Below are 25065 nucleotides of genomic sequence, written 5' to 3' on the forward strand. Positions count from 1 at the left end.
GAGTACATGACCCCCACCCCCAGCAAAAGAAATCCTGAAAACTGTAGTTTGTTAAGGGTGCTGGGAATTGTAGCTCTGTGAGGGGTAAAGTACAGTTCCCAGGATTATTGGAGGGAGAGACATGTGCTTTAAATGTATGGTGTGTACACAGTCTAAGTGAGTGATGCTTGCTCAGAAAATGGTGTTGAGAGGTATCCTGAGACCCCTTTCCCTTTCGTGACATCACTTTCACTACAGCCAGTAGCATTAGCCTGACCTTGCGAATGCCTGCTCAGATTTCCACTTCTTGTTTCTCCCTTTTCTGCTTCAAGTCTTGCAGATTTTAATCCATTTGTAGTTTGTTCAGTGCCTGCAGAAGTAATGAGTATCTCTAGGCGGAAGGGGTGATTGTTTAATGCCAGCAGATATTGGTAGTTTATGCCATGGAATTCTCCCCCCAAATGTGGCCCGTCTCTTTGTGGGCAAGTTTGATTGTCCGATTCCCCTTTTCTTATTTATGGTTGGTTGTTCCCAGCGAGAGAGGGGAGCCCTTTGTTGGACTTGAAGAGTCTTGTGTGTTCTGTATTCCTCTTGAGTGAGTAGGTGGGGAACAAATGCAAACAAGCAGCGGCAGCAAAATGCCTTCATTAGAACTAAGCAAGAGTCCAAGCAGAGTAGTGAGCCTTTGAGTTTCACAAAACACTTTTGGGCTGGACGTTAAGCAAAAAAAGGGGGGGCAGGGAGAAAATAACGTTGCTGGCAAAGGTGGAAGCCCTGTCTGCACTATGCGAAAACCTAGAGATGAGATTCAGGAAGCTCTTTGCAGATTAACTTAATTGTTTTGATGTAACCAATGCAAGCAGATCACAGGTCAGCACTGAATCGTGAAAGCATACTGGAACAAAGACACAATGGCTGCTGTTTCTTTTAAAATACAAAAGCCAGCAATTATTCAAATCTGCTTCTTGCAGTAATTGGAACTCATAGGTCCCTTGAAAGGCAGAGAGCAGAAGTAGAGAGAAGCATTATAACCCTTATAGTAGCAAAGAAAGCGATTAATTTTATGTGAGAAATGGGATTTTTAGTCTTAAAGTAGATTACCTGGCCATGTTAAATCAGCACATGTACATTTATTTTAAACGTTCAGGTTTCAGATTATTTTTTGAAAGGTGTGAACAATTTTCAAAACCATGCAAAACTGCTGCAGAGATTGCAGAATGCATGGAGGGAGGTTGGAGTCACACGCGCTAGCCAACTGACATCCTCTACCGCCAGCTTTTCCTTTCTGCAAACAGCCACATTGGGGGGAAATTCTGAACTGGTTTTCCAGGGCTCATCCTAAGAAAGGGGGAAAGTAGAGTCAAACCAAAGGTGGGAAGAGTGCCAGCTATTCTAAAAACGTCACAGCTGTTGTCTTAATCATAAATGGGATGGCTGCGGTTGCATAAGCCTAACTAATGCAGTCTAATCTGTTCCCTTCTGCACTCTCATCTTCCTTGGAAGAATGGCCAACGATCTTCCATGATAAAAAAAATTCCTGGCGGCTTTTCTAAGCAAGGCATATTAACTGCAGCAGTCATTCTTTTTCCTGGACAGCAAGGGCGCTCATGTTGCACAGTCTCTCTTCCTTGTACAATGCTCCCTGCAGGACAGAGGAGCACAGTCTCAGGAAACGGTAGCGCCTGCTTGGTGTATAGGGTTGCAGTTAAAGCAGTCAGCTGTGGCTTTAAGAAAGAGCTTTTTGCCATCTGCATCTTGCCTTTCACAGAAAAATGACCATCTTTTCTTGATTGCTTTGTATTGTGCTCCTGTTCCATACTTTCCTGAAGCAGAGTGTGATATGTCTTGTCAGCAGCTGACAGACCCCAAAGCATACTCTGAGCAGAGTGCTTCACTGTGATTGAATATGTGGATCCTATTTATACCACAGTCTGTCTTCCAGCAATCAGGCAGTCCAAAACTCTTCTCTTCTAGTAAGCTAGAATTGCTATAAATTGTGATTTGCCTGGATTGAAGGAGAGGCCGGGAGACTGTCACTGCAAACCAGGTTTAAGTGAAGTCCAATGAAAACTAGAGACCTTGAGCAAGATGCCCCAAGCCTGAACAGATGTTGAAACGTAGGGTTGAACTCCTCCACATTGTGATATATTAAAATGGAAGCAGCACTACAAAACCCACCCCACAGTGTTGCATTACAGATTATAGCAAAAACATTATTAACTGATAATGTTGCGTGCATCTGTCGATGGAATTAATAAAAATACTTTCCTTTATTCCCTTCACATGGGAGGTGAAACAGAATGGGCTCTGTTAATGTGATTCCTTCGTGCACATTAGTGGAGTGGGGCACAAGCGCGCTCTGGAGAACAGGCTGTCTCGCGCCGCTGCCAAAGTGGGGGTGCAAAAGTGTCTTGGCTCCAGGTGTCGTTGAGTGTAACCTGTGGCCAGGATAGCTCTCCTTCTGGCAAACAGTGAGAGAGGGAGCCTCTCACACTCCCATGTTCTGCTTGCAGATTCATTCACCTGTAGACTCTGCCACAATGTCGCCTGTGGAAAGGACAGCTGCTTGGGTCCTCAACAATGGGCAGTATGAAGACGAGGAGGAAGATGCTGATCAAAACCAAGATGAAGCAAAGCACGCAGAAAAGGTAGTGGCTGCATGCCAGCTCTGGGTCCCAAACGGGTCTGCAAGAAGAGGGAAACACCTGACATTTCCAAGTGCTGACAACACCCAGCTCTGTATTTCAGTTATTAAACAACTGGATGCTGTTGTTGTTGTTGTTGTATAATATCAGTGTCTGGAAGCTGAAGTCAGGCAGATGTGGGGTAGCCAATAGAGGCTGAATCCAGACAGGTGAACAGATCTCTTCAAGTCTTGGGCAGAGCAAGGGCATTAATGGGGGAATTGCCCAGGGGGCTTAAGGGTTCCTTCCTCTGTTTTTCAGTTGCTGGTGGGGGTTTTTTTACAGTGTGCACTGAAACCATCGCCTTAATTTCCCATCTATACATACGCAAATTGGACATGAACATGGTCTCTCAGACCTTCAAATACCTACCAATGCCACTAGCACAGAGTAGGTTTTTCTGTGATTTACAGAACGATAATTTCCCTCAGCTGGACAGCTTCAGACTCTGGCAGTTGTTTTTGATCCAGCCCTGCTTTTTTGCTAACAAGTTATTGGTTTCACATGGTTTTCAGGCTCATCGCTTCTTGGGCACAGAGCCTTGCAAGGCAAATCCATGCTTTTGGAACCTCCGGGCTTAACTACTATATCATGCTCTGCATAGGGCTGCCCTTGAAGTCAACTTGGAAGTTTCAGCTAGTGCAGTATATTGCTATACATCTCCTTATGATATAAGGCATTGCAAATGCACCCAGCTAGTTTTGTTGCACCTGCACTGGCTGTCAAGATGTTTCCAGTGCAGTCCAGTTCAAGGCACTGTGGTTTGCCTGTATGCAAACAGCCTGTGTCCTATTTTATCTCAAAGAGCATCTCCTTATGTCATCTCCCGCATCATCTTCTCAGGCCCTGCTTCAAGTACCAACACCCATGCAGAGTGAGAAATGTCACAGGAGCTCTGGAAAGAAATTCCCCCTGGTGACCACCATTTACCCTCTGTCAGCCCTGCAAAATACATCTCTTCCGTTTGGCCTTTGACTCAGCTCTATAGCTGGTCTCTTCTGGCGTTTATTTGAGGGTTGCTGTGGGTTTTGTTTTTGGTCTTTTTTGCAGATTTCTTGCTGTTTTTACTTTACTTTAATTGAACACCCCCTTGAATACTGGAAAGGGAGCTAATAAATGCTTTAACTAAACAATGTCCATCTTTGCCTCCAACCTGCAGTATGAACAGGAGATAACCAAACTCAAAGATCGCCTGAAGGTGTCGAGCCAGCGGCTGGAGGAGTATGAGCAGCGGCTCCTGGTGCAGGAGCAGCAAATGCAAAAGTTGCTGATGGAATATAAGGCCAGGTTGGAAGACAGTGAGGAGAGGTTGCGAAGGCAGCAGGAAGAGAAGGATAGTCAGATGAAGAGCATCATTAGCAGGTAGGGTGAAAGGGTCTTGTCATGAGTGGGAGAGGCTGGAAAGTTTGAAGGAAGGAGCAAAAAGACTTCTATGAATTGCAATCTGAGCTTTCCATCTTCACATGTGGGCAGCTCCCTTGTGAAATGTAACAGTAGCTTGCAGAAGAGGAAATTACCTTTATTTAGCACATAGGAACCAGAGACATAAGGGAGATGAATCACTCAGCTAAGGATCGTGCAAAGAACCTGCAGCAGATTGGGGGGGGGGGTGAGCCAGGAAGTCAGTTCTCCATCATCTACCCTGTTCTTTAGCTAGAGCCCACTGCATAAAGCAGACAGGGGGACCTGAGTTCAAATGCCAGCTCATCTTCTCACATGTCTGTGTGTGAGGGTGTTGCCTTTGTGTTCAGACCTTCCTCTTTCCTTCAAATAGCTCCTCAAAAGACTTGAAGCTTGTTGGCTGAGGAACACAATGTGTTGGGTTTTTTGTCTTTTAAGTCAGTTGCTGGGTTGAGAGTTGTTTTTCTGTGATGCCCCAAAAGCACAGCCAGATCCCTTTCTTATATCATTTGCCTCTACTGTAGGTTGATGGCTGTTGAGGAAGAATTGAAGAAGGACCATGCCGAGATGCAGGCGGTTATTGACACTAAGCAGAAAATAATTGACGCACAGGTAAGACTCGAAGTATCCTTGCTTATAGGCGTTGCTCCCACTATTCCACTTCCTGTGACCAGTCACTGATGCACTGAAGCAACTTCTGGAAAATGCCCATGGCAGCATCTCAGTGGGGCAGGCAAGAACTATTCCCTTGTACAGAACAGGCTTGCTGTTGCTTTAGGCTCCCTGGATTATGTAGGGTCAAAGCATGTACCCTCCTGACACTCAAAGCATCATTAGGTCACAGCCAAGGGCCGAGCGACTGCTCTTGAGTGCTCTTGGAGACGCAGACAAAGCTTTGGCTTGTGACCTTGGGTGACTGCAGCTTGGAATGGTACCTATCGTGAAACGTCCTCCTTTGGCACCTGCCTTGGTTGGCGTTGGGAGAAACGGAGCTGCATGTGGGCGCATGTATTTTCGCCTGTCTTGCTTTTTCTGGAGTGAGTTTGGGAGTTTTTCCTGGGCTTCTGTTGGCTCTCTGCTCAGCAAAGAGAAAAGAGGATTAAGCCACACAGGAAGAGAAATCACTTTGATCTCTTCTTGTGTGCTCTGCTTGTGTGGAATCCCCCTTGCCCTCGGAACACAAAGTTATTTCCCCATATAGAATTTATCATTGCTGGATAATCTTTGTCTTTGTGTCTTTCATCATCAGCCATACACCTCTGCTTTACCCAGCATGAAAAGACCATAGTGCGCAGAAGCATTCAAGGTAGATGTTGGTGGCATGTGTGGCCTGGAGAAGGGTGTGGTTTAGAGAGAGTCCAAAGGCCACATTTGGGCCCCCAGGCCTAAGGTTCCCCTCCCCTTCTGTCACGGAGCCAGCTGGGACAGCTCTGGAGTTGGAGGAGGAGGAGGAGAGAGAGAGAGAGGCCGGTAGAAGAGGCAGCCTTGGAAGGAGGTGGAGAGCAAGGGGAGGCAGAGGCACAGCTTCCTGGGGTTAGACAGCACCAGCACCACTCCACCAGCTCCGACACAGAGGGAGAGAGGGCACCAGTTCTATCCACCCAGGACAGGAGAGGGTTAAAGCGTAGAAAACAACGCCGACGTCTGGGATTGCCTGGGATCTGTTACAGACGATTCGGATGCTTGAAGAGATGCTCTGTACTTTGTAAATACCGTATTTTTCGCTCTATAAGACGCACCAGACCACAAGACACAGCTAATTTTTGGAGGAGGAAAACAAGAAAAAAAATATTCTGAATCTCAGAAGCCAGAACAGCAAGAGGGATCGCTGCGCAGTGAAAGCAGCAATCCCTCTTGCTGTTCTGGCTTCTGGGATAGCTGCACAGCCTGCATTCGCTCCATAAGACGCACACACATTTCCCCTTACTTTTTAGGAGGGAAAAAGTGAGTCTTATAGAGCAAAAAATACCGTGGTTTACAATCTGTACAGGCAGAAGGGATAGTAGTTTCTAAGTACTTGTTTGCAAGACTGAGTTAATTACACGGCTGCTCGATCAGAGCCACTTGTCTAACTTGAGGAATCAAACAGAGTGTTTTGGGCTGAATGAGGTGTCTGTTTCTATGGCCCCACTCCCAAATGATTTGTGACAGAAACATGCTATTGGTTAAAGCTCTGGACACAACTCCCCTGTACTTAATCATTTCATGGGTTATTCTCCAGAAGATGGCTGAGGGGTATAGGAATGCCTCAGAGCTGCCTCAGTTTCCCACAGCAACCAAGAACCTGGCTGGAGCCACCATGATTGTATAAGAGGCCATTGCAAGAGTGGTAGGAAGCAAAAGCCCAGAACTAGGTCGCTGCTGGTTTGCTGAAGGGCATGTGGCCATTGGTTTACGCTCCCTCCCATGTGCTCTGAAGCAAGCAGCCCTCACCCTCGTAGCATCAGCTTTTAGGATGATTTGCCCCAAATTTCACCCCCCCTGGCACTTCTTGTTTCTTTAGTCAATCTCTTTTTGCTGGATGGGGAAGGGGGACCCTGGATGTCACTTCTACCCCCCCCCCCCCGCGCACCTCCATGAACTCGCAGAGCTTCACTGTGCACTGAGCTTCCATTTCTGATTGCAAGTGACATCACTGCTGTGTTAAATTACAGGTCTTAAATGGGGATGAGATAATTCAAGCAGGCAAGTACTCCCAATCAGTTCTCTAGCTGAGCACCCCCCTGCCCTGGCCTGGCGCACTCACCTCCCCCTACACATTCCAGCTCCTGCCACTCCCTGCGCCTCATCCAGAGACAGTTTGGAATAAGCTTGGATTGCCCCTTGCTTGCTTTTTGATGGAGGGGGTGTCGTCAGCGCCCCCTCCCCTTGAACTCCCAAGCTCACGCCTTTGCTTTTGAATTTGAATCGCCACAGAAGGGACAAATTCACCCATGTTCATATGCCAGCGGAAGCAGGGTCACCCTTAAATAAGAGATCTTGCTGGATTATTTCAGCAGCAGTGAGAGCTTTTCATCTGCAACTTTGCAGTCATTCTTTCTGAGTCAAGTATGTTGCGAGCTCCTCTTAATATAATTTAAAACTGATTCAGAAAAATGAACTAGATTAATTATAAGGATGGTCATGAGGCAACTGGAAGTTGTTTCCCCCAGATTGATTCCCGTAGGCCCTTTGCACACATGTTTAGGGCTTTTTGAGCCGGACACCAAAATGTGGCTTAACATAATCAGACCCCCCCCTCCCCGAATCCAGTTGGTGGAACCCGGATTCTGAAATTCTAGCATCTCTAGTGCTGGCCATTCTCATATGGTGTCCGAGACTTTGGCTTGGCACCTTTCAAAGTACTGTTTTGTGATAGATATTTTGGAATTATTCCTTTTATGGAGAATGAACTGATAGATTTTGGCAGGGAGAAGGACACCAGTCAGGAAGGGAGCTGATCTTAGGCAGGCTTCCTCTATGTATAGACAGATTGCTCCCTCTAAAAGTGTTACCTCTGTAAGCCTTAAAAAGTGGGATAGTGTCTTCTTCACAAATGCATCTCTTATGTGTGCTGCACATACTCCTTATGGATCGCAGTGCTTTCCCATGACCGAGAGCTGTTTTGGACATGATGGGGAAGTAAATGAGTGAAAGGCTCCCAGCCCACGAAGGGTTCTGAATTTAGCAAGAAATGTGGAAGCTCTCGCATGAATGTTGGTAACTGTGAGTTGCTTCTCCTGAAGCCCAGATGCCTACATCAGCAGCAGACTTGCATATCGAACCCTTTGTCCTCCAGCGCAGGCTACTTTTCTCAGAATTTCAGGCCTCAGATTACACAGAGCAGCCGCATCTGGGAGGAAGTGTGGAAAACCCACCCCTTTGGCTAAGGTAGTGCTTTTGGAAGTGACCTTGCCACTCCTGCTGTGCCCCCTCACTCCATTGCCATAGGGCTTGTGCCCCACCCCACCAGCAGAGTTTGTGCAGCAACTGCAGCACTCAGTGTGTCTCCTGCCTTTTGTCTCCAGAGGGAAATGACGTGTTCATTCCTTCATGTTTGTGCCCTCTGTACATTGTTCTGCCTTCCCTCATTTGTGTTGAGCCCTACAGAGCCCTTGCATGTTGCATCAGTTCCTGTTGAAACAGGAATGCCCAAGTACATCTCGTGGTTTTTCCACTCGAAGGCCGGCCAGCCTGACACGACTGCCAGTTTTTGTTGGAAGTTAAGGTTAAACCAAAGCAAGCCCTTGTGCCTCTTTGATTTGATTCTCCCCTGCCACATAGTACCAGAGATTTACATGTCCGCCAATCATGTCCCCAGCCTTCTCTTGTCTCTTTAACGCAAAAGCCCCTAGTTTCTGAATCAAAACCAGAAAGGGCTTTTTGATTCTGCAGAGTCCTGGAGTAACTGAGCTGGAATGGGTCTAAGAAGCCAGTCGCCCTGTTTGGTTTTTGTGTCTTATCAGTGCCATCTTCCCCATCACCCTACCATCACTGCCACCCTTCACACAAACTCCCCCCCCCTTCTCCCTCTTCCCCCTTGCTCCTTCCTGTCATGCATACTTCCTTCCCCCCAGCTTCGGGATGCTTTCTGCCCCCCTCCCCGCTCCTGTGTTGCTACTGCACCCTCACACGGCTGGCATCTATCTGCATTTATAATTTTCAGTGTCCCTGCGGTGTATTGCAAGCCCTCTCTCAGTGGGAGGGGGTCTCTGGAGGGTCCCAATCCATACGCCACCTCCACTCTAGAATCCTCTTTCTCATATCCTCCTGCTGCCTTTTTCTGTTTTCCTCTGTTCAAAAACTAACCCATTAAATCTCCAGGAATCTCCCTGCTGACTTCTGCCTCTGTGATCTTACATGATCCACCACTCAATCAGCTTTTAAACGTGGCTAATTGGCAGCTTCCACAGGACAGATGCTGGGCAGCAGAAAGAGGCAGGCTCGTTCTGTTCTGCTCCAGAGCCAGGCTGGATCAGCCTATGGCGAAAAAGCAACAGCCCTCCCTTAGAGAACTGCTGCTCACCTTGAGACCCAGATGTTGCAGGTTGTGAAGTCATCAAGGCCTCGCTGCAGGGAAGCCAGGCAGTTCTGATCTGAATCAGTGTGTTTTGTTGCAGGAAAAAAGAATCCTGTCTCTGGACTCAGCCAACACGCGGCTCATGAGTGCCCTAACGCAAGTGAAGGAACACTACAGCATGCAGGCTCGGAACGGCATCTCCCCCACCAACCCCACCAGGCTTTCCATCACGGAGAACGGTGAATTTAAAAACAGCAGCTGCTAACTGCAACTTCTCCCACCTGCCAGTTGCCAGCTCCTCATTTCTCCCACCCACTCCATGCCTGTCCACACAACAGCCTGAACGTTCCCCAAGACTGCCTGCCTGCCTGCCCAGGAGGCAGCAGAAATACTGCACAACTAGAGCTTGTGGAAGAAGCTCACACCAAAACAGGCTCTCTCCTCTCTTTCCCCCCTGCTCTTCTCTTCTGCCTTCTCTTTGGGGATGAAGAAGAGAGATTTCTCTGCACCAAGGTCAGAATGTCTTTGGGAAGGGGCCTTTGGCGAGGCGAGATGGCGGGAGCCACGGCAGCACGGACCTCCTAAGGGCAGCCCTCACCAACTGCACTGCCTGTGGCTCCCTTTGATGGGGGGGGGATGGAGGGGGAAGGCGGGATCTGCATTGGCTGGACAGTTCCCTTAGACGGGGGAGGGGGGATTGCCACCCCGCCTCCCTCCCTCCCCCCGTCAAAGGAAGCTGTGCAGCCGATCCCACTTCTTCTCTGAGGCAGGCAGCAGTGGTGGAGCTACCTGCTTGGGGAGCGGCATACACCCGGGGGCATGGCTGGTGCGCGTCCCGGGGGCATGGCGCGCTGCCCACGCCGGGGAGGGGTCCACAGAAAGCGGCGCACATTATAGGGTGTGGCCAATGAGCGCCAAACATCTCGGGGGGGGGTGCAGCAAGCGATGAGCAGGCAGGGGGAGCCGTGATGTCACACACCCCGGGGCGGCACCCAGGGCAGACCGCCCTCCCCCCCCCGCCCCCACCTTCGTCCGCCAGTGGCAGGCAGGCAGGCTTGGGGACCACTGAGGCAGCTTTGTGCTAATCTTGGTCAAGCCCCTTCCCCAAACCATTCTGATCTTGGTACAGAGAAATCTCTATCCTTCCAATAACTAAGATCCCCAAAGAGCTGGGAGGAAAGAGAGGAGGCAACCTGTTGTGGTGTGACCTTCTTCCACAAGTCCTTTCACAGTCTTTCTGCTGCCTCCTGGGCCTTAACAAGAAGGTCATCTTACAGGACTGTTTCCTCCCCTTTCCTTTGTTTCGTTTTGTTTCGTTTGCAATGTTAGCTTTGAATAATTTATTTTGATATGGTTTCCCCCTTAACACACAAGACCTTGTTTCCCCGTTCCCCTCTCTCGGCCTGTATTTTTATGCCAGTAATGCTGGACCACTTCTGCATTTCATTGTCTGGGTTTGTTCTAAAGAAGATTTATTTTTGTTCTGTGAATATTTTTGAACAGTTTCTTGTATATGTACAGATATAGATACATTTGAGGTCTTTTATTGATATTCCTACAAAGAATTACAAAATAAACTTTAACTTTAAACACTTTGGACTCAGCCTGTGTCTGCGCTGATGAAAGATGGAGCCACGTGAGTTGGAGTGAATGGAAATGTCCTAAGAAATCTCAGAAGGAAACTTTAGCTGCTCATCCAGTCTAGAAATTGAAATGTTGTCGAACAAACCACTGATGAAGCCTTGCACTTTTATGACCTCGGGATTACAGGGCCCATGAGAGAAAGTGGCAGGTTTTGCGCATCATTCGAAGCAGATCTGAGTTTTCAATGGAGTTGGTGCACAGCTCAAATTCTGTTAGACCCTGCCATGAGGGGGATTGCCCTGGGTGCCAAAATATCTTGGCTCAGCCCTGCTCAAGATAGATTCACGGTAGTTTATGGCAAAGCAGTTCCATGTTTTCCTGGAGGAAGTTCAGTTCAACTTCCCACGTGGTTTCAGTCTCAAGTCACCTTGAAAGATGGACAGGTCCTGGACGCTCTCAGCATCCTTCAGCTATTCATGGTGTCCTGCAATGCATTGCTAATATGGGGCTGGATTTATTTAGGTGATTCTCATCTTTTGGGGGGGCCAGCGCTCAGAAGGCACTGCTTGCTAAGAGACTGCTGTTTTGTCCTGCAGCCAGCAGCTTATGAGGTGCCAAAATGATCCACTTTGTCTCCCATACTGTTTTAATATGTACATTAAACCACACTGGGTGTGGTTACTTGGAAATGTGGGCTTAGTCACATTACATGTATGCTGTCTCCCTTTTCATTAGGCCCCAGGGAGCCTATGGATGATACGAACCCATGTGTGAGGTTGGTAGTGGAAAGAATGTGGGTGACCATATTTAATATTTTGTTATGGCTGCAAGAGTGGTTTGCATAAAACCAATATAATCAATAGTTGCCAGTAAAAGCAGAGTACAAGACCTCAACATCTAAGGAGTTGTTAAAACTCAGCATAGGAAAAGCATACAGTGGGAAGCATGGGAAGCCCTGGGCAAGAAAGAAGATCAGGAAAGGTATTCAATGAACAGGAGCTACTATAGAGAGAGCCCTATTTCCTGTCTCCATCTGCCTTCCTTCAGTAAACAGGGGACACTGAGCAGGGCCTGAGACTGATCTGAATGACTTGGGCATGTTCACAACATCCAGCACAAGACAAAACATAAAATCAGAATTACAGAGTTGGAAGGGACCCCTGAGGGCCATCTAGTCCAACCCCCTGCAGTGCAGGTATCTTTTGCCCAATGTGGGGCTCAAACCCACAACCCTGAGAATGTCTCAAAAATGCAGCATTAAAAGGCCTGGGCATGCTAAAAGGTCATAGTGTTGGTCTGGGGCGGGGGGGGGGTCAGCTGGTCCAGGAGTAGGTATGCAGTCTGTTTTGAACAGGGTTGCACACTCTCCCTTTAAGCAACTGGTAGAGGAGGAATTTTATCAGGAGCTTTACTCAGAGTAGGACCTCCCCCCTTCTTTCCCTTCACGATCCTGATTGCGATTGGGCCCACCCATGCCTATTTGGAAAAAGAAAGGAAAGAGATGGAGAACGGGCACTATGCAGCTATACCATGCCTAGTTTTGTCCTTTATTTTCATCCTAGTTTTTGGTCTGCTTTGAGCAAAGTAGGCAACCTAAGGCACGGGGGCCGGATGTGGCCCAATCGCCTTCTCAATCTGGCCCGTGGACGGTCCGGGAATCGGCATGTTATTACTTGAGTAGAATGTGTCCTTTTATTTAAAATGCATCTCTGGGTTATTTGTGGGGCATAGGAATTGGTTCGTTTCTCCCCCCCCCCCCAAAAAAAAAATGTCTAGCCAACCACATGGTCTGAGGGACAGTGGACCGGCCCACGGCTGAAAAAGGTTGCTGACCCCTGGCTTTGAGGTTGCCTGAAATTGCACAGCTCCAGGATCTAAAAAGATGTGGTGACACCTTGTGGCAATCTAGGTGAAATGCACTTTGATTTCCTCACCTTTTTTCATTAAAAAAATGATGTTTCAGGGGTATATTGTGTAGAGCTTTATAAGCCCTGACTAGCAAGACCGTGGCCAGGGATGGTGGGAGTTGTAGCCTGACAAGACCTGGAGAGCCACAGATTTGCCATCCATTCTATACCTTGTGCCCATACAGCAACATTCACGGAATCTGCTCTTGTGTTGTGTGTTACATCGCAATTTCTACACTTGTAAGTGCTTTCTTTCCAAGAAGGGATATTGAAAAGTTTGAATTCGCCACAGCATATAAGATGAACACGCTCAAATTGTGATATGAATTGGTCCATGGATCCCACTTCTAATAAAAACTGATTTGTCTTAAAAGTCTTAGCATTTTATTTGTCTTACCATTTTATCACATTTTAAGTTATTTTACAGATTTAACAATAGAGAGCTGTTGGTATACTTTCTGAAATACAGTTTTGATGATGACAAGCCCATGTTTGGAACTTCTTGGACATAAGTGAGGTTGGCTTTGCAACCTTTCTTACGGGTTAATTATTTGGAATGGCATGTGCTTGTTGCTCATTTCTTCCCCTCCCCCTATTTTGAATTAAATTTGCAATGGCTTTCTATTAATCCAAAATATACAAAGTCGCTTACAAAATCATTTTGTTGCGTATAAGGAAAATAAAACAGAATATAAAAGTTAAAGATCTTGAGAGGATAATAACAAGTTTCACCAGTACAAGAAAGTAGGATAGTCAGGTTAAAGCAGGTAAGTAATTCTGATTGCTAACACCCCCTTGATCTCTGTCCCAGTGATCTGGAAATGAATCCATCAGTCCATGGTTCAAAATGACAGTGCAGTTTCTCTCCTCTGGGTCCAGGCGGCATCTGAGCAAAGCCCTTTCCTGGGTCTACTTGTTCTCTTTATAGGTGACCCATGTCAAGTGGAAGGTGCCTTTGAGAAAACCTGCCAACATCTGCTGCACCTGGCACATTAAAAAAGAAGGTGAAGTATTCCAAGAATGGAGTTTAACCTAAAGTGAACTTTTCTGTGAGAGCTTCAAATATTTGTTTATGCTTTTCCCGTATACAAAGCTATCACAGAGGAAATATCCTCGCTAATTAGTCCATCCTTTTATGTGTAGTAGAAGATCCCCCCCACTGCCTCAAATTCCAGTAAACATAGTTTTGAGAGACAAGGTACGCCAACAATTGCCAGTCTGTGCAGAAATTCATAAGGAAATGGAGATTTGGGCCACCACAATTTATAGTCCACCTCTCCATCAGAGTGTCCTCTGTCAGCCATCCCAGCATCCTGTCTGGCCCCTGAAACGGTGCAAAAGGACTTTTCCCCCTGGCGCCATTGGACCTGCCCTCGCTTAAATATAGAGCACCCCCCTCACAGAACAGCAATTCCACGAATTCCGACAAACTACCCCAGATTATCTTGTGGGGGACTTGTGTGAGGGAAAACTTAATAATTTGGAGTCTCAGGCAGGATTTGATCAAATAAATAAGAATGATTTTATAAAATAAAGGAAGTTTTATGACACCAAATGAATAAAACATAGGATACTTCAGATTACAATGCTATTTCACTTCAGTTCTGTCTCAGTTGTTGCTTGCCGCTTAATACTTTGGTTCTTAAGCAAGGTGGTATTTTCCGTCAGTTACCCACCCCTTGGACAACGCTACTCCTGAGGTCCTCCAAGTAACAGACCCAAGAGGTCTCCACACCCCTTAACTGGTTTGGGAGTCTTCTTATTGTATGTTAGTGTTTTGTTGGAAGCCGCCCAGAGTGGCTGGGGAAACCCAGCCAGATGGGCGGGGTATAAATAAATTATTATTATTATTATTATTATTATTATTATTATTATTATTATTATTCTCTTTTTGTAGCAGAATCTCTCCCCTCCTGACTGGAATGAGACCTAAGTAGTCTGTATCCTCACAGCTTCTCCTCCTGGCTCAGCCTCCCGGTTAATTCCTTTTTTAAAAAAATAATATTTATTACTTTTCCAACAATTTAAACACTACACACACACAAAAATTAAACAATACAATACAAAAACGCTACATAACACTGACACATTAAACTAACAAAACAAAACAAAAACAGTTTAAAACACATCAAACCATTTCAATATCTTATCTTTCATTCACTTATTTCAAAGACCTCACACCTCCCTTTTTGTATTCCACTTCTATTAATTGTTTCAGCAATTCCTTTCCATCTTCCTCTGCTTTCTATCCTATAATTATCTTAACACATTCTAACCTTATTTTCCCCTTTAATACTCTATTAATCTATTTATACTTCATTCCTTATAACATTTCTACTGAAGCCATATAACTTCATTCCAACGTTCTTCTAAGATTCATTAATTTTACAGCATTTCTGTAGATAGTCTTTAAACTTTTTCCAATCTTCTTCCAATCTAATTCCTGGCCTGTTTACTCTTACAGGACACCACACACTGTCCTTCACAACTAAGCTCAGAGACTCCTTTCTCTAGCTTGTGATATATTCCTCAGAGAGGATGTTTCTACCCAGAACCAACTGTCTCTCCTCTCCCATCCCGACTCCCAACCTAAAGAACTGTCTCTCCAAATCCTCTCCTTTTCAAACCCCTCTCCTGGAACAATCAGAGGCTGCCATTCGTTAACCGTTTGCCAGCAGGGAAAAAGAAAAAGATAACACTTGTTGACCCAACCTGCCCAGCAAAGCAAACTTCCGTCACAGCCCCAAACTTCATTTTGGCACAATAGAGTGTTTTGTGTATTTTCCTGGGCTGGGCTCAGACCAGCTTTTATAGAAATGAATAAGGGTCTAGGTTGTCTACCCTAAAACTGGACTGGATAGGATGTTTGAGCATTTTAAAGAGGACACTGCTCAGGGAGTGTGGGGCTTTCCTTTGAGGTGATCCAAAACTTAGTTTTTACTTTACTCACTTATATGTATATTAAATAGATGAGCCATCTTGCTGCACTGGCATGGAGACGCCATATTTAATGGGTCTTAATGCCATCCCAGGGGGCACAGACATTCTTGGGTTTTTTCAGAATATAAATTGGGGTGGCAGAAACCTCCTTATGGGCTATATAGCACCCAGTTCTTCATTATTACATACCTGGCCGATTATTGGCATGGGAGAAGGATGCTTTCATAAGCCAAAATTTGTGATCAATTACTACCAGCGGTTTCTCTCGCTCCTCACCTCCTTCAGAAGTGGCTGATTCAGAGCAGAAATGGCTACTGGGCCAGATGAAACCAAGTCCACTTTCACAATAAGGTACATGGCATCTGTATGGAGAGCAGCAGCAAGAAAAGCAAGATTAGTTGCCAAGTGGGATGCCTTGAATTAGAGATGCCACACAAGGTAGTTTCTTCCCCCGCCCAGACGTAATTTTCCACTCCTGCGTGCAATAGTGTATTTGTATAAAGCTAGGTGTATGTTGTTCATACACCCCTGAGATTCTTTAATATGGGGTTATTTGAATAAAGAATGCTGCCCCAAATACCGTATTTTTCTGTGTATAAGACAATGCTTTTTGCTTTTAAAAAGTGAGGCAAAAATTGGGCGTACAGTGGTGCCCCGCAAGACGAATGCCTCGCAAGACGGAAAACTCGCTAGACGAAAGAGTTTTCCGTTTTGGAGGTGCTTCGCAAAACGAATTTCCTATGGGCTTGCTTCGCAAGACGAAAATGTCTTGCGAGTTCCTGCTGGTTCCCCCCCCCTTTTTCTAAGCCGCTAAGCCGCTTATCAGCTGATCCGATCAGCAGATAAGCCGCTAAAAGCTAAAAGCCGCTAATAGCGCTAATCCGCTAATCCTTCAATGGGCTTGCTTCGCAAGACGAAAAAAACCGCTAGACGAAGAGAATCACAGAACGGATTCTTTTCGTCTTGCGCGGCACCACTGTAGTCGTATACACAGATAGTGAAGGCGGGGGGGGGGCATGCGATTAATGGCAGCAGCAAACTGGAGGTTGGCAGTGGCGATTGGGCGGGTGATTGGTGGCTGCAGCAAGGCCTGCTAGCGATTGGCTGTGGCAATTGGGCAGGCAATTGGCGGCACCGGCAAGTGTGTTGCTGGCGGCGAGTGGGCAGATACTGTATTTTTTGCTCTATAAGACACACTTTTTCCCTCCTAGAAAGTAAGGGGAAATGTGTGTGCGTCTTATGGAGCGAGTGCAGGCTGCGCAGCTATCCCAGAAGCCAGAACAGCTAGAGGGAGTGCTGCTCAGCACTCCTTCTTGCTGTTCTAGCTTCTGGCTTGGCCGCAGGAAGCCTCCACAGGGCACAGGGAGCCTTCATCCCTGTGCCCTGCAAAGGCTTCGCAGGGCTATCCCTGGCTTTTGCGGGAGGTGGGGGAAGGGACAGAGCCATGCGCTCTGTCCCTTCCCCCACCTCCCACAAAAGCCCCCAAGAGCCGCGTTCCCTTTAAAGAGCTGCACGGAGTGTGTGTGCGGCTCTTGGGGGCTTTTCCCTGAGGAGGGAGAAGGGCAGCCTGTCAGTGACAGGGAAAAGCCTGCAAGCGCCGCACACACGCTCCACGCGGCTCGTGAAAGGGAGCGCTGAGCAGAGCCTGGGATGCATACAAGCTCTGCTCAGCGCTCCCTTTAAAGACTTATTTTTCTTGCATTCCCCCTCTAAAAACTAGGTGCGTCTTATGGAGGAGAAAATACGGTAATTGGCAACTGCGGCGAGGTGCGCGATCGGCAGTGGTGTGGCAAGCGATCGGCAGTGGCGGGCAGGCAGGTGAGAAATTGGCAGACGTGACCTCCCCCCACCCAAAAAAAGCTAAACAACTTAATTTCTTACTTTGGGGTTAAAAAAAATATAGGGGTCATCTTATACATGGAAAAATATGGTACCTGGCTGGGAGTTGGTGGTCCCAGAATCCCCCTCAGGCTGTGCAGAATTCCCAGAACTGCCTCCAAAAAAGCCGCCAATGACAGAGCTCATCCCACTCGCTGCGCCTCCAATGCTGTCGGCAAAGCTGGCTCTGCTTTTGGATCCCGCCTCACTGCCAGGGATGCTTCTCATTCCTCTTCCAGCATCTAGCCCAGAAAGACATTGAGCAAATGGAACCAAGGTTACTTGCCGCATGGTTTTATGTGCTGACAAAAAGAAACATACTTTGCGCATGCATGCACACACACACACACACACCAACACACGGTACTATCCTGAGTGCTCAGTGTTTTTGGAAGCTTCCCAAAAGTATTTGGCTGCCCACTGTTAGGGCTCATCCAGACTTCTGAAAGTCCTGCCGCTTTCCATGGGAAAACCCAATCTTGACCACTGAACTGGAGGAAAGGTCTGTTGGGTTTTCTGGAGATTAACATTTGCTCCGATTCAGTGCTAAAGAGTGGATTTTCCTGGGGAAAGAGGAGGGTCGAACAAAAAAGCGCCCTGACCTGCCTAGAGAGCTTTGACGCATGTGTTCTAGGCCCAGGACAAGCAGAGGATGAGACCCTCGGAGCTCATCTTCTAAGCCAGTTACAGTATCCTGGGAAGCTCTTGTCATCCCTGCTACTTTGGATGGTGCCAAGGACAGTGATTTGTTCAGCTTCTTAATTGCCTTTCACAGCACAACAGTTAAAAACATACACAAAATGTAAAACATATCAACCATCAATAATTGAACATAACAGTATAAAAAACAGCACCATTCTCAAAAGGGAACTCAAAAGTGTCGCCAGCGTGTGTGTCAACTAAAGACAGCAACTGGATCATCATATTCCATTCAACATCTGGGAGAAGAGGAAGGGTTTACTTGTCACCAAAAAGAGATGGATGTCAGGACATTAACTGCTGCCACCCTCCGAAATGCTCATGGGGAATTTTACAAAGCGAGGAGTGAGACAGGGAAATCTCTATGGATGCATGTTCTTGAGGTCTCTGAACACACACCACCAGGGATCCACTTGTCAGACGCTGCTGTTTTCTAACTGGGGGGGGGATATTATTTCCACCCACTCTTGTTTTCCTGGAATTAATGAAGTAGAAATTGCTATCTACTTTCAAGCACAACAGCTTGAACACTGTGCAATGTGTTCTCTTATCCCTGAACATAATTTTTTACTTTGAAAAAAGTTGTGTTCTTTGTGATTATATAAAGCATCAACTGAAGAACTGAAACTACTGAATGAATGAGGTGGCTGCAATGAACACATTGCATTCAATCACTTAAGAGTTGTACAAAATTACAACAGAAAACAAGGAATTGTAGCTAGTTTTAGTTAGAATTTAGGTTAAATTTAATGAAGTGGTCATGATTCTGAAACAGTTTAAATTCTTTTACTGTGATGCTATCCCCTCTGAGACCAAATTTGCCAAAGACAAAGGGTCTGAGCCTGTGGCCCCCTGAAAATTCAAACATCCCACCCCCACAAATTCAATTTCTGGGGGAAATATTAGTGCTTGGTGCTGATAATATTCTGATCTTGCAGGTAGACATCTCTTTTGTATTACCTGTGCAAACTTCAGGTATCGGAGAAATGTAACAAATGCATTTTCAGTCCCTTTTAGAATACCGAAGGAGTAATGAGAGAAGCTGCAAAACCTTGAGCCTGGACTTTTCTAAGCAAACATCTAAATCTATTGGCCAAAGTATGAACATTTAAAAGGGGGGGGCAGGGATGTCTACTACCCTAAGCCTAATCAATCATGTATCCCACTTAAGAGGCAGCTTCAGACTCTGTCCCATTCCAGTCCCAGAACTTGTTCCCACAAAACAATTGTACCTGCCAGAAACAGCAAGATGGCCAGCAGCTCCCAAAACCTCGTCATGTCCATCTCCCAGTTCAGTCAGAGGGAAAGACAGGAGACAGGAAGGCTGGGCAGATGCGTTAAATATAACCTGTGTGATTTGACTACTGGAGCCATGCCAACAGACAACTGCACGGGGCTCTCTCTGGCAAGTGCCACCACCACCAGCCCATTCCTTGCATCTCCTCCACAACTCACCTGAGCTGTCCTGTTCCTCAAGCAAGGCTGGTGGTGGGCAATGCTTTAAACAAGCATTTCAAGGAGGGGCATTGTGGCGTGAAGAAGCCGTGCAGTGCGGCATCGCTGAATGCTTTAAATGGTGATTGCTGCTTCCTTGAAGGATGGCGAACAGCTTTGGGTAGTGGGTGGGCTGTTTCAAGACGACTCTCCCAAAGTCTGACTCACAGGTTTGGAGTCTGATAACTTGTTCCCTTCTCCCCACTCAGAAATGTATACGGGCAGTTAGTTCCCTTCTGGGCACTCGGTTCCGTCTCTCTGTGAGCAGCATCGAAAAGAGGAAAGCAATGACAACTGCACAACATCCCTTCCCATCTTTTTGCTTTTGTCCACTAGACTGTGAGGGCAGGGACTGTCTTGTTTTTAATTCTCCGTATTGTTGTTGTTGTTTAGTCGTTCAGTCGTGTCCGACTCTTCATGGCCCCCTGGACCAGAGCATGCCAGGCACTCCTGTCTTCCACTTTCTCCCGCAGTTTGGTCAGACTCATGCTGGTAGCTTCGAGAACACTGCCCAACCATCTCATCCTCTGTCATCCCCTTCTCCTTGTGCCCTCCATCTTTCCCAACATCAGGGTCTTTTCCAGGGAGTCTTCTCTTCTCCTGAAGTGGCCAAAGTATTGGAGCCTCAGCTTCAGGATCTGTCCTTCCAGTGAGCACTCAGGGCTGATTTCCTTAAGATTGGAGAGGTTTGATCTTTTTGCAGTCCATGGGACTCTCAAGAGTCTCCTCCAGCACCATAATTCAAAAGCATCAATTCTTCGGCGATCAGCCTTCTTTATGGTCCAGCTCTCACTTCTGTACATCACTAATTCTCCGTATAGTGCCTAGCAAATTTTAGGTGCGGTATGAACTCTGATATGTATTATTTAGGGCTACCACTTGGAGCCAGCGTCTAGCAAGTAATCACAGTCACTAGAAACCATCCTTTTATCTCACTACAAGATTGTATTAGCATCTGCTTTTCTTGCAGGAGGTCTCTAGTTGAATCCCCTGGATCTCTGGGTGCAGCTTGGAAGGCCCCCTGCCTGAACCCCTGGACAGCCACTGCCAGTCAGTGCAAACAGTACTGAGGTAAATGGACTGCTTGTTTGACTCAATACAAGGCAGTTCCCTAGGCTCCTATATGGCTGGTATTTGGCTCCTATTTATTCTCTCCCACAGTCTATACTCTTCAGTCATGAATATTTATAACTCTGCTAATCTAACACAGCCTTCTTATTTACTTTTCCTCTTATTGAGAAATTGTCAGCCCTTGTTAATGGGAAGTTCTGGACACTTATTTGTAGGATAAGTGACAGAGTGTTCTATCCTCGCTTATGCAGAGAGAGAACCATGCATTGCATGTTTATTTTGCATTATCTTAGCCTTCAGGTTTTTTTTTAAAATATTTTATTAAGGATTTTCTTGTTTTACAGAAGTAAGTGTAGTGCCTCGTATTTTTTTTCATGTAACATTTTTACAAATCCGTTTCATTTGTTGAGGCATTAGGGGGAGAAGAAAAAAAAGAAAAAAGAAAGGGGGTGGAGAGAGGGGAGATGGATAGGGGTGGGGTCGGGTGGTGGTGTTTCTATTATGTTTAATGTATGTAGAGTTTGGTGTCAGCGTGCTTGTGTTGTTCACTTGTGTTCCTTTGGTGGTGAGAGAGGTTGGGGTTGGCCTAGGGTGTGATTGTTTGTTTGTGATTGGCTGTGGTGATCTTTGTTTTTGTGTGTGAGTGAGGTGGGTGGGTGTTTTGGATCAGGTTAGCCATATTGATTTGTATGCTGTTGGCGGATTATTGTCATTGTCCTGTTGGGCTGTGTATGTGATAAAGGGGAGCCATACCGGGGTGAAGGCGTCTTCTTCTGTTTGTCCCCGTGTCAGTTTCAGTTTATTAGTTAATTTTTCTAGTAGGGCTGTTTCCCATAATATTTGGTACCATTGGTCCATGCTTACTCCTGACAGGTCTCTCCAGTGTCTGGTTATGGTGTTTCTGGCTGCTGAAAGCAGGTGGGTTATGAGTTCTTTGTGGTGTAAATGGGCATTGTTGTCTTGGAAGATGTTTAGTAGGGCCAATTCTGGGGTGATGTCTATTACTTGCTTTGTTATTTTACATATTTCTTGTACGGCTGTTGTCCAGAATAGTTGGGTTTTGGGACACTCCCACCACATATGGAAGTATGTGCCTGTGGAGGTGCACTCTCTCCAGCATTTTGGTGAGGTTCCTGGGTGTATTCTTAGCCTTCAGTTTAGTTGCAAACCAATATCTTGTGTCGGCTATATTTTATCTATTTCCTTCTGCACCACTGAAGTTACCTGAACCTCAAGTGACAGCAAAGGATCCAGAAGTAACCCAAAGCTATGTACCTGCTCCTTCAGAGGCAATTTCCCATCCATCTGGTCTAGTAGTCTGTTCTGCACTTAGTTTCAGTTTATTGACTCTCATCCAGTCCTTTACCGAGGCAAGACACTGGTCCAGCACTTCCACTGCCTCCCCTGCAGATGTGAAGAAGTAGAGCTGAGCATCATCAGCATATTGCTGACAGCGTACTCCAAACCTCTGGATGACCCCATTTAGCTGTTTCATGTAGGTGTTCATCTGCATGGAGGCTAAAATCAAACCCCGCGACACTGAATGCCCCATAGGGCTGAAGAGCACTCTCCAAGCATCACCCTCTGGGGGCGACCATCCAAGTAGGACTGGGTCCACCTACATCGCGGACAGCTACTCCATTAGGATACCATGGCTTAATGCAGTGTTTCCCAACCGGTGTTCCGCGGCACACTAGTGTGCCGTGAGACACCGGCTGGTGTGCCGTGGGAGGGAGGCGGGCGAGTCGGGCGGCGAGAGGCGGCGGCGGCGAGGATCCGCGTCGAGCCGGGGGCGGCTCCGCGGTGGTGGTGCCGAGCGGCGGGGCAGCGCGCGCAAAAGGGAGGAGCGCGAGACAGCGGAGGAGGAGGAGGCCGGCATGTCCGGGCAGCAACAGCAGCAGCAGCAACTCCCGGCGACGGCTCCTCCTCCGCCCGCTATCGCCGCCACCACCACAACAGCCGCCGCCACCACCACAACAGCCGCCGTCCCTCAGTCCCTCGCTCTGCTGCCTCCTCCCACCCCGGCAAGGGGAAGGGAAAAAACGTTCACTTTTGTGCGTCCCTCCCGGCGTGACGCTGCGCGCTGACGTCACGGGGCGGGGCTTTAATGGTGGTGTGCCGCGAGATTTTTTTCCGGTAAACAGGTGTGCCGTTGCCCAAAAACGTTTGGGAAACACTGGCTTAATGTATCAAAAGCTTCTGAGAGGTCATAGCTGGTTAGGGTTGCTTTTAAAAATGTTAATTTCAAAATAGGAGACTTGTTTTAATTGTTTAAATTGGCTGTTTTCCTGACCAACCATCCTACCATGGGCTTAGTTACGAAGAAGTATTGAAAGCAAGCACAGCTCATGCCCTTACCAGATGCTACTTTTTTTGCCGTGTCTTCTGGTATATCCAGCCAGTATTATAAGTTTGTCCTGGAAACCCCATCTTTTAAGCAATTTCCTACACTAGTGGATGCGGGTGGTGCTGTGGTGGCTTGCCGATCGGAAGGTCGGTGGTTCGAATCCCACCGAAGGGGTGAGCTCCTGTTGTTCAGTCCCTGCTCCTGCCCACCTAGCAGTTTGAAAGCACACCAGTGCAAGTAGACAAATAGGTACCGCTCCTGCAGCAAGGTAAACAGTGTTTCCATGCGCTGCTCTGGTTCGGCAAAAGCGGCTTAGTCATGCTGGCCACATGACCCGGAAGCTGTATGCCGGCTCCCTCGGCCTATAGAGCCAGATGAGCATTGCAACCCCAGAGTTGTCCGTGACTGGACCTAATGGTCAGGGGTCCCTTTACCTTTTACACTAGTGGAAGCTAAAACATACCACACTGTTGCTTTTTTCTCTATTATTTTTTTTAAGAAACCGGATAGAGGATGTCTGCCCATCCTCACCTGCGGATGAAAAAGACTTCCTGCATTTGTTATGGAAAACTGACTCCTGTTCTAAACCCTTGCTCTCTCGTGGGTGGAAATGTTTGTGGAACATGTTGTTGTTTTTTCAAATAGGGAAAATAACCAGAGGATGCCATGAGCCAAGCAAAAGCCAAACACTGCCTCTTCAGCTCCAGTTTGCATCTGCAAACATAGCTCTGCAGACAGCAGAAAGGGAACACCTCTAGAAGGTCCATGGCTTGTGAGGACCATTGGCCCAAGGGAGAACATCTGCAGCTTTGAACAAGGAAGGTATTCAAAGCAAGTTGTTTGCTTCCGTTGGCACGGCCCCAGAGCCGGACTTGGGTACACAGCTCCAAGGCAGCAGAGGCAACACTAAGCAAAGAAACTCCATCTGCTCTGTTTAAAAACAAATTAGATAAATGGGCCTGTCTGGAGGCTTACTCTTAGTGGCAAACTTCGTTGATTTGCTAGAAAACTGATTGGGGTCGATCTTGCTTCGCTCTTGCTCTAGTGTGAAATATGGAACACTGAAATTAATTTTGATGCAGATAAGGCAGTGGAGCCCAACAGCCGGAGAGCAGCAGGTTGTTTCTGCCAGGGTGAAAGACCTGGAAGTAGCATCTTATGCTTTCGAAGTACTTAGCTCTATCTTTTCTTTTAAATTATTTTATTTTCAATGCAAAATCATAACATCATAACAAAAATTACAAACATTGAATCCAAAATAATACTATACAAACAAGAAAGAAAAACAGAACACACAGATATACACACACAAAAAGAAAAGAAAAGAAAAAAGCATACATCTACAAATAAAACCATATCATCATTCTAATCTAGTCATTACATATATATATGTACACATATTGACTTACTTCCTTTGTTCTAAGACCTCAAAATTTTTACTCTTACTGTATTGTTGTGTCTAATGTAGATTACTTCCATCTTTGTACTTTTTTACACCACTTTTCTTTTTCTTTAATCCTGTAAAGCATCATTCAATACATACCAATATGCTTACTCCAGAACAATGTTTTTTCATATGCTCTTTAGCACATCCCTATTCTTTTAATAATTTCTGGTCTGATTGTCCCCTTATGAATGCTGTGAGTCTTGCCAGATTTATATATTCGCAAAATTTAATTTGCCACTCTTTCATTGATGGTATTTTTCTCCCTTTCCAATTTTTTGCTATAAGTATCCTGGCAGCTGTTGTTGCATAAAGGAATACTTTCCTTTGATTGTCGGGAATGTTGTTTGTAATTATACCTAAAAGGAATGCCTCCGGTTTTTACTGAAAGATATTTTAAATATCTTTTTGATTTCTTCATAAATTTCATTCCAAAATTGTTTATTAGGTTGGCATTCCTACCACATTTGAAAAAAGTACTTGGCTCTATCAACGGTTAGTATTCTCTTTATATGGAGTGGAAAGGGACTGGAAACAGCACACTGGGATTTTGAATTCCCTTTTGTAAGCCTGTGCTTGTTTGGATATTTACAGCTCAGCACAGGCAAACCATTTCACCCAAGTTGGCACAACCAAAG

At 46.4% G+C, this 25065-nt stretch overlaps 2 protein-coding genes across 16 annotated transcripts in view; one reads left to right on the forward strand and one right to left on the reverse strand.

Annotated features, from left to right (window-relative positions):
- RASAL2 (RAS protein activator like 2) overlaps window positions 1–10655 on the forward strand; it is a 236858-nt gene extending 226203 nt beyond the window's left edge. For 9 of the 14 annotated variants that reach the window (XM_082229010.1, XM_082229000.1, XM_082229007.1 and 6 more), the window contains 5 exons: window positions 2493–2627; window positions 3823–4025; window positions 4589–4676; window positions 6719–6749; window positions 9164–10655. In XM_082229010.1, coding sequence (XP_082085136.1) covers window positions 2493–2627; window positions 3823–4025; window positions 4589–4676; window positions 6719–6749; window positions 9164–9306 — 600 coding nt within the window. In that variant the 3' untranslated portion in view covers window positions 9307–10655. Of the gene's footprint in view, window positions 1–2492; window positions 2628–3822; window positions 4026–4588; window positions 4677–5313; window positions 5372–6718; window positions 6750–9163 lie in introns of those variants that run through there. The other 5 variants (XM_082229011.1, XM_082229012.1, XM_082229006.1 and 2 more) reach the window with 3 other exon arrangements.
- Window positions 10656–10775: 120 nt separating this feature from the next.
- LOC309535728 (uncharacterized protein) overlaps window positions 10776–25065 on the reverse strand; it is a 35144-nt gene continuing 20854 nt past the window's right edge. For both annotated transcript variants that reach the window (XM_082229130.1, XM_082229129.1), the window contains 4 exons: window positions 21912–22040; window positions 17429–17614; window positions 15771–15856; window positions 10776–13538 (listed from right to left, as the gene is read on the reverse strand). In XM_082229130.1, the coding sequence (XP_082085256.1) occupies window positions 13464–13538; window positions 15771–15856; window positions 17429–17614; window positions 21912–21990 (426 nt within the window). In that variant the 5' untranslated portion in view covers window positions 21991–22040 and the 3' untranslated portion in view covers window positions 10776–13463. The remainder of the gene's footprint in view (window positions 13539–15770; window positions 15857–17428; window positions 17615–21911; window positions 22041–25065) is intronic.

This window comes from Podarcis vaucheri (genome assembly GCF_965113315.1).
Source record: "Podarcis vaucheri genome assembly, chromosome: 6".
Lineage (NCBI taxonomy): Eukaryota > Metazoa > Chordata > Lepidosauria > Squamata > Lacertidae > Podarcis > Podarcis vaucheri.